Genomic DNA, 15,364 nt, shown 5'->3' with positions numbered 1-15,364 from the left:
CTGGAATGCAGCAGTGTATACAAAATAAACAATTATTGTTGACCTCATGAACCATGTTTTCAGTGGCTGTTACGTTAACTGTTAATAAACATCCTTAAACCTGCATGTCTGTTGGCTTTGCTCTTGGTTACTTCTTTAAAGTTGTATTTTTAGAAATAATGCTACTGAGTTACAGATTATGAATGTTAGGTTCTTTACATCTATTGATGAATTGCTTTCCAGGAAAGCTCTAATTTATACTGAATTGGATACTTGAGCACATACAAGTTGTTATAGCAAAATATCTTTACCAGTATCAAATATCAGTTTATATATATATAAAATAGGGATAACACTTTTTTTCATAAAACAAGTATGGGAGGTAAAAGAAGAAAATGTATATAAAGTAATATGCTTAAGGCATCACTCATATTAGGTACTCAACAAATAACTATCATTATGTTCAATGTGTTATTTAGAACCCAAGCATTTATCACAATTACTGGGAGACAGACTTAAGAGTAAAATATGTAGGTAAGTTGTTAAAGATTTGTTTTTTTACCCTGAACAACAAAGGTAGCCCCATGCTATAGGAGCATTTTTATGCTACTTATCCCTAATACCTTTAAGAATTTATTATTTGTCAGGCTCGAGGCTGAATGTTTTATACACAACATTATGTATTTATCACCCAAAGGTACCATATAGATATTGTTACATTTATTTAAGAGATGAGAAACCTAGACTAAGAAAAGTTAAGCATATTTTTAATATTCTTAGAGCAAATACTTAGCATAACCGGATTTGAATTAAGAAACATCTGACTCTAAAGTCCATACTCTTTCAACTGAACCACATTTCCTTTGGAACAGGAAGAAGAAAAGTAGAAACAAAGTTCAGATAATTAAATGGAAATACTGAAGAGTCAACTTGCCATCTAATTTCTGACAAGCAAAGCGCTAACCCAGTAGAATGGAGAAGGAAATTATGTTCCCATATGATATTTACAGCAAACCAAATAAAGTTTTATTATATTCTCAAATGTTTTCTACCATCAAGATCCATAAATGTTCAATGGTTTACTTCTATCACATTTTCCATGTTTATTTACTCCCTCAAATGTATCAGGAAAAATGAACTTTTCTGATGCTTGATGGGTTACCTAGCAGCCACTGTGGGACTTTAATCCTGCTGTACATTCACACTATTTCCGTTTTCCTTGTATTCTCCTTTCCTTTTTCCTGGCAATCATTTCCCACTAATACCGATTAGACATTCCCAATATTATGATTAATAGCAGCTTCCTTTTCATTTAATTTTGGCAAAGTATTCTGCATATGAATGGAGTGGAAAAGAATCTTAGTAAATGAAGACCAATGAAACAAGCAAAAAATACCAGATCAAAGTTATAATTATGGAACAGAGAGAGATAAGGAAGTGATTATCCTAGAAATGTTCAGCATAAATAACTGAGCTTCTAAGCTGCTTAACTCAGAGAGAAATAAGAAAGTGTAGGGAACTCTTAATTATTAATTAAAAAGAAATACAATTTTATCAAGAAAAATTAGCTTTTTTTAGTTCAGAAATCTAAGGTCAATTACTTTTGTAGGTTTTTTTGAGCATATTGACAATATGACTAACTCCCTTATTAGTTTGAAAAACCAAGAAGCGATGGTCAATCTTGGCTATTACTTTTACCAATCTTCATTAAAAACCAAGGATGTGATAGCAATTCATAACTCAATAAAAGCTATTACATGTGGGACAAGAGTAATATGCTCCAGATTTGACATGCTATAAGGCATAAATCCTTTGGGATAAAAATTAATGAATAGAATGTTCATTTTATAACTACTTAAAAATATTATCAGTCTTGTCTGGAATTATTATAGAAGTTGCATGGTGCATAAATCAAACTTTAGTTTATTGCAGCTCTTTTGTTCTGTTGATTGAACTAAAGATGCTCTAAGTACTAGCAGAAATTATGCCCTCCAAGAAACTTTTGAGAAGGTTCTGACTTTTATTTTACTCAAAGGACGAGAGTATAAACCTTGTCTCAGAGTTGAACAAATAGTAGTTGAAAGGAGGTCTTGAGAATATAAAGAACAGTTTGAGATTAGCTGAAATATCTGAAAAAGCACTCAAGGCAAGTCATGGACTTCTAAAGTTATGCACCAGATTACTGTGGACTGGAAGTTTCTAAGAACTTAACACATTGTCTTTTTCTAGCATTAAAAATGACCTCCCCCACCCCCCGTATGATTATTTTGAAGCTTTCAGCTTAACTGAATCTTTTTTGGTCAGAATGTAAGTGTAATGTCTTACGACTCTACCAAGACCAGCATGAGATATCCTGGTCCCTAAATTCCACACAGTTACCTAAAAGCTTACCTTGGGAAAACCCCTTTACACCCCAAATGAATGTGTTAATAACAATTGCACAGTTTTGTGAACGTTAAATTAATTAGCATGTATAAGGGTTTTTTCATAAAATTGGCCTGAAGAAAACTCTTTATGTCTACTTTATTCCTTCCTTTTTACTAAGTTTCCACTTAGTTCTAGCACTATGATTCTAACCTGGAACCAGAGTGACCAGATGTTCTTACTTTTCCACCAGATTTCCATTATATTCAAGCAAAAAACACTTCAAGATTATGCAGCTTGCATAGAAGCTTTCAACTGGAGTGCTGGGAAGTACTTAACTGGTGAAAGCTCTCAAAATTTTTGGTTGCAAAGTCATATTCTTTAGACAGTTCTAGATGGTTTTCTGTTCATTCCATCAACACTATAATTGAATACATATTACTATTAAATTGACTTATTCCCTATCCCAATTGGCTAATTTTATCCTGACACTTGGCCAAACACCTCTTTTCTGAATAGGTCAGTTATTAGAATTGAAAATATGGAAAAATTGGGACAAATCATTCATAAAAAAATTAGAGAAAGTGCTAGACATCCTTCTTGTTCAGGATTGCTTCTACTCTAAGACTGCCTAAAACTTATCTGGTATTTTACAGATGCATTAACTTGAGAGAACATAATTCATAAATTCTACCTCTAGAGTTTCAAAAGGCTATTTTTAGGGTAACCTAGAAGTGATATTGCTGTAATTAATTTCTAGTTGATGGATTAAAGATTAATTTCAGGCCAGGCTCAACAAATATAGAAATTTACTTAAAAGGAAAACATAATTCTCAGAATTAGAGTGTTCTAAAGATTTTCATGAATCAGTCCATGAAAGATAATAGGGTCATTACACAGGCAAAAATTACAAACTTGAATTACTATAAACCTGAATTATCTAAGGAAAATCTAGAAATTTATTTTGAATTTATTTTGAACTCTGAAGCAGATATGGATGTGTATATTATAGAAGTTTTTAATGCCATATATATTCAGGCTCAGAAATTAGCAAAGGTGATTAACCATTGGGAATGGTTTCTCAAGTGGATCAGTTTCTTTCTGTTGCTTCTTTCCAGTGATCAATCAGCTCCCATGAGGTAAGAAAACAACATGATGAATACTTTCTTTAATCTTGCATGAATAAAGAGAGAAAGGAAGGGTGACGTCAATGAGATGGCTCACTAGAAGTGCCTGGAGTTCATCCGCACCCCCAAAAGAACCAAAGCAACAAATAAATAGTGAAGATTTGAATGTAGTGTCAAAGAGAGAATGCTGGAGTAGAACGGGGAGGGAGAGACAACTGTGGTAATTGGAAGTCCAAGAGAGCAGCATGAAGGCACCTGGCCTCTGCAGCCCCATCTCCCTTGCCTAAATCAGATGGGCCCAAAACTAGGGGAAACTTCCCTTTGCAGGAAAAAGGTAAACAGAAGAACCTCATCAGTCCCCACTGCCATTGTAAATGCCTACAGTATTTACTACAAGAGAATTCCACAGTCCTCATAAGTCACGAGCCCAGTTTGGAGAGCTGCTGAAAATTTACACTGTTGCATTGCTTCAAATTAGAAGAACAACTTATGCACTCCCCCAACCCCACTCACCTCCTGTGAGCCAAGCTGCTGCAGCACAGCACTGTCTTGATACCAGAGCCACCTCTAGAGTGCACCCTTCTCTGGAGGCCAGTAACCACTGCACCTCTGCAGCAATGGTGCTCCATCTTCATTCCAAGCCCAGTGGCTACACTCTACAACCCTAGCTGTGTGGACCCTGGGTTAGGATTGGCTGTGACTCTGGTCCTGCACATCATGGAAACCAACCCCTCCACCCCCAGCACTTCCATTTAGGAAAGGATCTGAGTCCCACCCAGGGCGAACCCACCCTTGAACCAGCCAAACTGGTGCATGTCCACCCCTGAGTAGGAAAGGTCCCTGAGCCAATAAACAGTTGGCCTGCCCCTAGGCCAGCCAAGAAACCATACAGCCATGTCGGAGGCTTGAGAAACAGCTCCATGGGCTTCCACAGAAAACATGCTGCCAGGCCAGCTGATCAGCTTTGTGCCCACGTCTGGGACTTGATAAACAGCCTTATGAGCCTCCCCTGGCTGAAATGCCCCCATACCAACCAAGCATCTGTATGCCCATGTTCTAGGCCTGAGAAACAACACCATGGGCCACCTCTAGCAAACACAACTCCAGGCCAGTGAGGAAACCATATGGCCATGTGCTGGGTATGAGAAACAGTCCCACAGGCCACCCCTGGCAGACATGCCTCCAGGCTGGCCAAGCGGCTGTGAGCCTGGTCCCAGGCCTGAAAACAAAACAAAACAAAAAAACATGGGTTGCCCTGAAGACACACCTGAAGGCAGTTGAGGAACTACATGCCCATGCTTCCAGGCAGAGTAACAGCCCTGTGGCCTCAACCCCAGTGAGCCAGACCCTAAGTTAGCTGACCCATCATGTGTACACATGTATCCCTGATCTGAGAAACAGCCCAGTGAGTCCACTCTTAGCAAAGTCATACCACCACAAATTCTCTTAGCTTAGGCAAGTGAGACTAGCATAGTGACATTACAGCTGAAGAAACTACATAGAGACTACATTACTGTATCTACCTGGGACTAAATACAACAAACTCTAAAAAACTGATACCCCAAGACTCATCAACATGAGTAAGTTTCCCTACATATCGTACTCCATAAAATTGGAAGAGCCACTGTCCCACCAGATGCACAGATACCAACATAAGGAAACAATAAACATGAAAAAGCAAGGAAAAATGACACCTTCAAAGGAAGACAGTAATTATCCAGTAACATATCCCAATAATAAAGAAATATACAAAATGCCAGAAAAAGAATTCAAAATAATAATCATAAGGAAACTCAGGGAGATACAGGACAATAAAGATGGTTCAATAAAATCAGGAAACAATTTATGATTTGAATGAGAAATCCAACAAATATATAGATATTACTGAAAAAGAACCAAACAAAAGGTAGAAAACTAGAGCTGAATAATTTGGTAAATGAAATAAAAAAAATAGAATCAAGAGCTTCAATAATAGACTAGTACAAGAAGGAGGCAGAATTTATGAATCTGAAGACAAGTCCTTTGAAATAACAGGGCAGAGGAAAAAAAAATAAAAAGAATGACACCATTAATGAGACAGCATAAATGAACATACAGTTGTATTATGGGCATTCCAGAAGAAGAAAATAGAAATATGTAGAAAACACATTTAATGAAATAATAAGTGAACGCTTCTAAAGTCATGAGAGAGAGATGGACATCTAGATCTAGGAAGCTCAAAGAATGCCAGATAGATTCAACATAAACAGGTCATGTCTTAGGCACATTACAGTCACATTGTCCAAAGTCAAAGACAGAACAAATTTAAAAACAGCAAGAGAAAACATCGTCACATATAAGAATTTGTTATAAGACTAACAGTGGATTTGCCAGCAGAAACCTTACAAATCAGGAGATAATGGGATGGTATATTCAAAAGGTTGAAAGAAAAAACTGCTAGCTAAGAATATTCTACCCAGCAAAACTATCATTCAAAAATGAGAACGTATTCTACAGAAAGGAAAACTTAAGGAAATTCATCACCACTAGATAGTCCTTAAAAGAAATGCCCAATAGGTTTTTCATCAGGTGGTGAAAAAACAGTAACTATCAGGAAAACACGCAAAACTATAAAACTCAATGGCAGAGCCAATATACACAGGAGAAAGAGAAAAGAGTCAAACCTTATTACTACAGAAAACCACCCATTCACAAAAATAAACAGTAAGAGATGAAGTAAGGAACAAAGGACATATAAAACAACCAGAAAACAATCACTGGCATGACAGGTTTAAGTCCTCATTTATCAATAATAACCTTGAAAATAAACAAATTAAATTCCTCATTTAAAAGATATAGACCAATTGAATTGACTAAAAAAGACCCAACTATATGCTGCCTACAGGAAACTCACTTCATTAACCTGTAATGACACATAGACTGAAAGTGATGTAATTAAAAAAAAAAAAAAAAAAAAGATTTCACACAAACAGAAACCAAAAGTGAGTAAGAATAGCTGTACTTATATCAGCCAAATCAGACTTCAAATGAAAAACTGTAAAAAGAGACAAAGGAAAACATATACTAAAAAAGATTAATTCAATAAGAGAAAATTTGTAAACACATACACACACATATATACCTAATGCCAGAGCACCCAGATACATAAAGCAACTATTATTAGATCTAAAGAGAGATTGATCTAATACACTGATAGTTGTAGATGTTAACACCCCACTCTCAGCACTGAACAGACCACTTAGACAAAAACCCAACAAAGAAATATGGGATCTAAATAGCACCATTGACCAAATGGACCTAATGGATATTTAGAGAACGTTTAGAGCTATTTCAGTATTTAGAGAACATTTCACTGAACAGCTGCAGAATACATTCTTTTCATTAGCACATGAAGCATTCTCCAGGATTAACCATATGTTTAGACACAAAAAATCTTAAAACATTTTCAAAATTAAAATGAAAATTATATCAAGTATCTTCTCTGACCACTTATAAGAAAACTAGAAATTGATAATAAGTAGAAGATTAAAACTATACAAATGCATGACATTTAAACAATATGCTTCTGAAAAACCAATGGTTAAAGGAAGTTAAGAATAAAATTAAAAAATTCATTGAAACAAATAAAAATAGAAATATATGTCAACATTTATGGGTCACAGCAAAAGCAGTTTTAACAGTCAAGTTTATAACACTACATGCATACACTACATAGAAAGATTTGAAATAAAAACATAATGATCTCAAGAAACTAAAACAGCAAGAGCAAAACAAAACCAAAGTTAGAAGGAAATAAATGAAGATGAAAGCAGAAATAAGTGAAATTGAGACTAAAAATATAGTACAAAAAAATCAATGGAATAAAAGGTTGATGTTTTGAGAAAATAAAACTGAGAAACAGCTAGACTAAGAAAAAGAAAGAGAGAAGACATAAATGAATACAATCAGAAACAAAATGGAAACATCAAAATAGATACAACAGAAATAAAACGGATCATTACAAATGTCAATGAACAGTTATATGCTAATAAATTTGAAAACCTAGAGGAAACGGATACATACAATCTACCCATATTGAACCAAGAAGAAATAGAAAAGGTAAGCAGGACAATAATAAGTAACAAGATTGAATCAGTTCTACAAAGTATTCCAACAGAGAAAAGTTCAGGACTAGATGTCTTCACTGCTGAATTCCACTAACCGTTAAAGCAGAATTGATACAATTTCTTCTGAAACTATTCCACAAAATTAAGGCAGAGAAAATTCTGCCTAGGTCATTCTATGAGGCCAGCATAACCTCACTATCAAATACAGATGAGGAAAACAAAAAATTAAAACTACAGGCCAATATGTATGAAAATAGAGGCAAAAACTTAAACAGAATACTAGCAAACTGAAATCCAACAACACACCAAAAAGGTATTACACCATAATCAAGTGAAATTTATCCAGGAATGAAAGTATGGTTCAACACATGTAAATCAATAAACGTGATACATACATCAGCAGAAGAAAGGACATGGTTATCTTAATAGATGCAGAAAAAGCATTTGATAAAATTCACCATCTCTTCATGGTAAAACCTCATAACAAATTAGGTACAGAAGGAAAATATCTCAACACAATAAAGTCCATATATGACAAACCCACAACTAACATCATACTGAGTGAGGAAAAGCTAAAAGTCTTTCCTCTAGGAACTAGAACAAGACAAGCATGCCCACTCTTACCAGTCTCATTCAACATACCACTAGAAGTCCTAGTCAGAGCAATTGGGCAAGAAAAATAAACAAAGGCATCCAAATTGAAAAGAAGAAAATCAAATTGACCCTCTTTGCAGATTATATGATTGTCTGTGTGTGTGTGTGTAGAGAGAGAGAGACTCTATCAAAAAAATTGTAGAACTGATAAATTCCTTAAAGTTGTGACATACAAAGTCAATATGAAAATTCAGTAGCATCTTTATACATGAACAATGAACTAGCTGAAAAAAAATGAGATGGCAATCCTAATTACAATAGCTACAAAAAAATAAAAATAAAATACCTAAGAATAAATTTAACTAATGAGGTGAAATACTTTTACAAGGAAATCTATGAAACATTGAGAAAAGAAAATGAAGTAGATACAAACATAATGGAAAAACATCCAATGTTCATGGATTGGAAAAATTAATATTGTTAAAATTAATATTGTTAAAAATTGATAAACAATATTGTTAAAATAGTATGTTAACCATACTACTCAAATCAACCTACAGATTCAATGCAATTCCTATAAAAATTCTATTTCTTAATAGAAAGAGAAAAAATAATCTTAAAATGTATATGGAACCCTAAAAGACTTCAAATTACCAAAACATTCCTAAGCAAAAAGATCAAAGCTGTAGGCATTATACTACCAGACTTCAAAATTCACTACAAAGCTGTGGTCAAAGATAGCAAGGTACTGGCAAAAAAACAGTCACATAGACCAGTTAAACAGAACAGAAAATCCAGAAATTAATTCACATATCAACAGCCAACTGATTTTTGACAAAGGCACCAAGAACCTACATTGGGAAAGGACAGTTGCTTCAATAAATGATGCTAGGAAAACTGGATATTCACCTGCAGAAGAATGAAACGAGACCCTCTATACAAAAATCAGTTCCAAATTGGTCGAAGACCTAACTGTAAGACCCCAAACTACAAAACTCCTAGGAGAAAACATAGGATAAATGCTTCAGAACATTGGCCCAAGAAAAGATATTATTCCTAAGACCTCAAAAGCACAGGCAACAAAAACAAAAATAAACAAATTACATTATATTTAACTAAAACCTTTCTGCACAGCAAAGGGAATAGTCAACAGAGTGAAAATAACACCTAAAGAACCAGAGAAAAGATTTATAATCTATTCATTCAACAGGGGATTAATATCCAGATACACAAGGAACTCAAACATCTCAACAGCCAAAAAAAAAAAAAAAAAAAAAAAAAATCTGATTTAAAATGGGCAAATGATCTGAACAGATATTTTTCAAAAAAAAAAAAAACATACAAATTACTAACAAATGCAAGAAAAAAAGTTAAACATTACTAATTACCAGAGAAATGCAAATCAAAACCACAACTGTATCATCAAACTCCAGCTAGGATGGGTAGTATAAAAATATGAAAAAATAACAAACATTGGTGAGATATGGAAAAAAGAGAATTCATATACTGTTGGTAGGAATTAAAATCAGTACAGACACTATGGACAGCAGGACAGAGGTTCCTCAAAAACTACAAATAGGAGTACTGTATCATCCTGCGATCCCACTATTGTTTATCCAACGGAAATTCATATATTGAAGAGACATCTGTATCCCCCTGTTTTATTGTGGCACTATTCACAATAGCCAAGATATGGAATCAAATTAGGTGTTCAACAACAGATAAATGGATAACAAAAAGCGGTATATATACACAATGGAATATTATTCAGCCATAAGAAAGAATGAAATCCTGTCATTTTCAGAAACACGGATGGAACTGGAGGACATTATGTTAAGTGAAGTAACTCAGGAATAGAAAGTTAAATACTACATAATCTCATTCATATGTGAAAACTAACCACAATTGACCTCACAAAAGTAAAAAGTAGAATGGAAAATACTGAAAAGTGGGGTGGGTTGGAAGAAGTAGGAGACAGAGATTTTTTAAAGGATACTAAATGATGGCTAGATAGAAGGAATAAGTTCTTGTGTTCCATACCACTGTAGGATCACTATGGTTAAGAATAATACACATTTTCAAATAGCTAGAAAGATGATATTGAATATTTCCAACACAAAGAAATGATCAATGTTTGAGATGATGGATATGTTAATTACCCTAATCTGATCACTATATTCTACATGTATGGCAATATCACTATGTATCCAATAAACATCTACAATTATTATATGTCAATTTAAAAAATAAAATTAAAAATAACAGAAAAGGGGGCACTGTATTTTGGGTTGGCAAAGCAATTACAGTAGAGTCACATCAAACTTGCACTGAATCTGTAAGTTCCATTTTATGGTATCAAAAAAATTAGAAAAATAAATAATCCAGTGCAACATCTCTTTCATAAGTGAGTACCTCAGATAAATGAGGCAATATGTTTGAAGAATTAAATGTAGTTTGTGACATCCATGGGGAAAATATGTGAAAGATGACAAAGGTTTTGAGTCAATTAGAAAAATTAAAGTAAATGGTTAAATGGCCAAGTAAGTGGATGATGGTATCTTTATTGATATCCTCAAAGAAAAAAATTAACTGACCACTATATAGAAATATATTGATATTATTTTAAAAATTATAAACATCTACAATACTATTGTATATGCTAAACCATAGAATCGTATGCCTTGCATTTTAATTTTTTCTATGCATGTTTACTTTGCTTACTAACTTATATCATAGAAGATAAGATTAACCCATTCAACACCCATTAGGAAAGACGTAGGTCAACTGAACAGCTGGATTCAATGTGGGAAAAACACCCCAATCTTTCAGTACAGAAACATTTACACATCTTAAATTTAGATATCAAAAAGGAAAGTATTCATTGATCATAATGCTAGCAACAGATGTTGGAAATGGTGTACAGACTGTCTATTTTCCAGTTTTTTTTTTTTTTTTTTTTGCTTATAAGTCTTTAATAAGAAAATGGCAAAGACAAGAGACATGTATGTGTCTGAGACGGATGAAATCAGCCTGTTGAAGTGGCCCTGCAGGTGCAGTAAAGTGGGGTGGACTTTGCAAGTCTGATATGGTTTGGCTTTGTATCCATACCCAAATCACACCTTGAATTGTAATAATCCCCACATGTCAAGGGTGGGACCAGGTGTAGATAATTGAATCATGAGGCAGTTCTCCCGTGCTATTCTCATGATAGTGAGTAAGTTCTCACATGATTTGATGGTTTTATAAGGGGATTCCCCATTTGCTTGGCTCTCATTCTCATTCCTGCCACCTTGTGAAGAGGTGCCTTCTGCCATAATTGTAAGTTTCCTGAGGCCTCCCCAGCCATGCAGAACTGAGTCAATTAAACCTCTTTTCCTTATAAATTACTAAGTCTTAGGTATTTCTTCACAGCAGCATGAGAACGGACTAATACAAAGCCTCTACCACAAATGGCAGAGAGCTGCTATCCAATACATCTCTCACTTAGGAGTGGGTTTGAAGCATGTGAGCAATTATTCCTGCAGAAATGTAGTCTACAGATTTCCAGGTACTCTAGAATTCAACAACTCATAGGCCTACTAGAGGTACTTTCTATTCTCACATTACATAAGGTAGACAAACACCTCTCAGAATCCCTTCTTCCTACTATAGGCAGACATTATTATGTGTTAGATATATACAATAAAGCTGAACTGAGCACCACACTCCTGGTGCTCCAAGTAGTTTATGGTTGACAATAGCAGAAAGTGGAAACAATTGTGGATTAACTACACTGAGCCCTCATCCTCTTCTATTCAAGCTGAGCCTTTGGAGAGAGGTGGTTTTCTTCTCATTTATAAGAAGTGAGTTTTTGAAAAGACTATTAACCCTTAAATTAAAATCTAATTATCAAGATTAAATCAATACAATTCAGGTAAATTACTCTTTTTTCATCATGAGTAAGAGGAACACAAAGATACACAACCTTGAACTTTCTTCTCACTTCTGCTATTTTATCTTCCATTTCATCTGTCTTGTGTTTGGTTAGGTGGAAAACAGTACCAATGCGATAAGCCTCCCTATAGATGCTCTTGAGATGTTTCTCATTCTTTAACTTCATCATGGTCAAAGATTTTATTTCAGATTCATATTGTGATTTTTTCCTTATACTGTAAAAGTAAAGCAAAATATTAATATGATTATTGAGTATATAGTGAGACAAACATATTTAATAACAGCAAAAAGGAATAAGATCATATTTTATGTTGTCAAAAATACAAAATTGCGGGATAATTAGCTAAAACTTGAAGACGGAACATGTGTCCTAGGACTCCATTTATTCTGCTGCTTCTGATGGTTACCCCTAATTGTCAGGCTGTTTCCAATTTCAGAAGCATAAGAGCATCAATAAGAACGGCTTGGGGAATCCAGGTGCTTGGTTTTTTGAATATTCAAAATCCCTTTTATACTCCTTTCCATTTCAATTTGTGAATTCCATGAAGGTGTTTTTACTGGAGAATATGTTCAATGGAAAAGCCTAAACAAAAACCAAAGCATATAAGACAGCAAACTTTCTCAACTTCAATATTATTGACATTTGTGGTGGCACAATTCTTTTTGTAGGGGGGATGTCCTGTGTGTTGTAAGATATTCTGCAGCATCTCCCACTAGATGCCAGCAGCACTGTCTCAGTTGCAGCAGCCAAAAATGTCTCCAGTCACTGCCAAAAATCCCCTGAAGGTACAAAATCATCCCTGTTGAGAACTACTTGAATAAAGCAATGGTTCTCAACACTAACTCCACATTATAATAACCTGCAAAGCATTTAATAAAATTGTGTGCTTCCAAAAATTCTGGATGGATTACTAGGCTTATAATAATATACAATCAATCTGGGGTAAAGCTCCAGCGTCACTATTTTTAAGCACCCCATGTGATTCTAACATGCAACCAGAAAGCAAACTACAGATCTTATCTGGAGCAGTATCTAAAGCTTGTATATATGTAAAAATCACAGGGAGAGCCTTGAAAGTCACAGATTCCTAGGCTTCACTCTCAGAATGTGGTTCAGTAGATGTTGGATGGGTCTGAGAATAGCTCCCAGGTTGATGACACTTGGTTGCAGACCACACTTCATTCAAGTAGCACTATTCAAGAGGTTGGGGTGAATATACATGATTAGCTTTCACTTCACAGAACACAGAGAAGATTGAATTAGTGTGGCCAAATCAGCTGATGATGAGCTGCATTGATCCTTCATTTTCACCTATTCCAAAATAGGATGAAAGAATGATGTAGAAATAAGAATAAACATACATTCAGGCAAGCACGAGACATAGCTAGGCTCACAAAGAAGGTAATCATCTCTGTAGAATAGAAATGGGGTCGAAAATCAAAGCATGAATAGAGGAGAAGCAGCATAAAACAAGCTGAAGGTGTTGCACCAGTTGAGTGACAAGTGCGAGGTTCACTGACTCATGGCAGGGCTTTGCATGAGCTGTACTTGATGTGGAAGGATCATTCACTGACTGGGGCTACAGATACATAGAGAGCAAGGAGCAAAGGCATTGAGGAGAACAGATCCTGAGACCAATAACTCAACCAAGTTGCCCATTGAATCAGTAACTGCAACAATGTTATCCCCAATATCATCTTTGTATGATCACTGGGAATCAGAAAAGATGACCATAAATGGAAGAATTTAAAGATTGGTGAATTGGGACCAAGTAGGTTGAGGTAGAAGCAATGACATAATTTCAATTGGAAAGAGATAAACAAGAAGATGTGTGTGTATGACAGAAAGAGAGGGGTGTATGTGTATGTATGTGAGTGTGTTACGTGTGTGTGTGTGTGTGTGTGTGTGTGAGAGAGAGAGAGAGAGAGAGACAAAGATAGGGAAAAGAGACCTGCTTATTTAGAATGGGAGGTCTCAAAAAAGACACCAAACATATTAAGAATTATCTTGTTTCCAAAGACCTAGCAATCAGAGTGTGAACCCAAACCACTTTAGGTGATATTGATTTTATGAAACATTCTGACAAAGAACTTAAAATAAGTATATTTAAAATGCTCAAATATCTAAGTAAAGGAATCACTAATTTTGTAAAAGGAAAAGAAATTTTGACACACAGCAGAAATTAGACAAAAATAGATAGATGGGGAAGACAATAAATTATAAGGAATAATGAAAAGAAATATGGACAGAAATAATTAAAATAGTTTTGAAATAGAACCAAAAAGCTCCAAACTGAGAAGACTCAAAGAGAGTTTTGGATTAATAGGTAGGAATGAAGTACTAAGGTATTCACTCAAAAAGCAGCACAAAAAATGTGGAGGGGGTGTGTATGTGTGCGTGCAACCACACACAATATATAGGTGTGGCATGTTTGTGTCTGTACATAGTATGTGTATACTTTTGAGTCTATGTGTACTTACATTTGTGTACACATGCATATTTGTGTTTGTGTATATATACTTTTTGCGTTTACTTGTACATATGTGTATATGTGTGTTAATCTTTGTGTATGTATGTGTATTTATGTGTGCATGTTTATACATGTATTTGTTTTGTGGAAAAAACAGTCCATGCATTAAGTGGAGCGGGATGAATGTGTGGTGTGTTTGAGCATGTGTTAAGCGACATTCCCCTTGATATACAAAAGGAACGATAATAAGATATGTTGTGTAAAGACTACAGAAATTTTCTATCCTCCCTATGAAGAAGATTAGTTTAAAAATGAGAGAAATTTCTAGACTTGAGAAAAAAATAGGACCACAGACCAGATGACAAAATTAGTTGTGACTACTAAACATTATAAAAATAAAAAATCTATAGCTAAAGATATTGTGATAAAACAGTAGAATATTAACGATACTTATTAAGGACATACAAAGTGATGTAATAAATGCCAAAAGAAAATTATTATCTTCAAATATAAGCAAAAATAAATGTGAAGCTATAGTTCCATACATTGCCAAATTATTATTCAAGATTGATGAGCTAAATTGGCGTAGCTTAAGAAAATTTACCAGAAAGCCTTTATTCAAATAACTATTAAAGAATCATTTTAGCCACTGGAAAGTGAACGAAAAGGATAAACAAGAAGATATAAAGACAAAAATGAATGAGAAATGTCAGCAAATACATGTATTGATTGTGAAAAATTACTATTTAAAAGTGAAACAAAGGCACCAGATAACGATTTTAAAAATAGG

General features: G+C 34.6%; 1 protein-coding gene across 1 annotated transcript in view; it reads right to left on the bottom strand.

The window, feature by feature from the left end:
• Positions 1–15,364, bottom strand: part of CCDC178 (coiled-coil domain containing 178) — a 483,946-nt gene that overhangs the window by 314,769 nt on the left and 153,813 nt on the right. The window contains exon 14 of the mRNA XM_073006503.1: positions 12,135–12,318. Coding sequence (XP_072862604.1) covers positions 12,135–12,318 — 184 coding nt within the window. The remainder of the gene's footprint in view (positions 1–12,134; positions 12,319–15,364) is intronic.

Source organism: Chlorocebus sabaeus, chromosome 18 (genome assembly GCF_047675955.1).
Source record: "Chlorocebus sabaeus isolate Y175 chromosome 18, mChlSab1.0.hap1, whole genome shotgun sequence".
NCBI classification, from domain to species: domain Eukaryota; kingdom Metazoa; phylum Chordata; class Mammalia; order Primates; family Cercopithecidae; genus Chlorocebus; species Chlorocebus sabaeus.
Note: the sequence above shows the minus strand (reverse complement) of the source record. Positions and strands in the feature narration are given on the sequence as shown.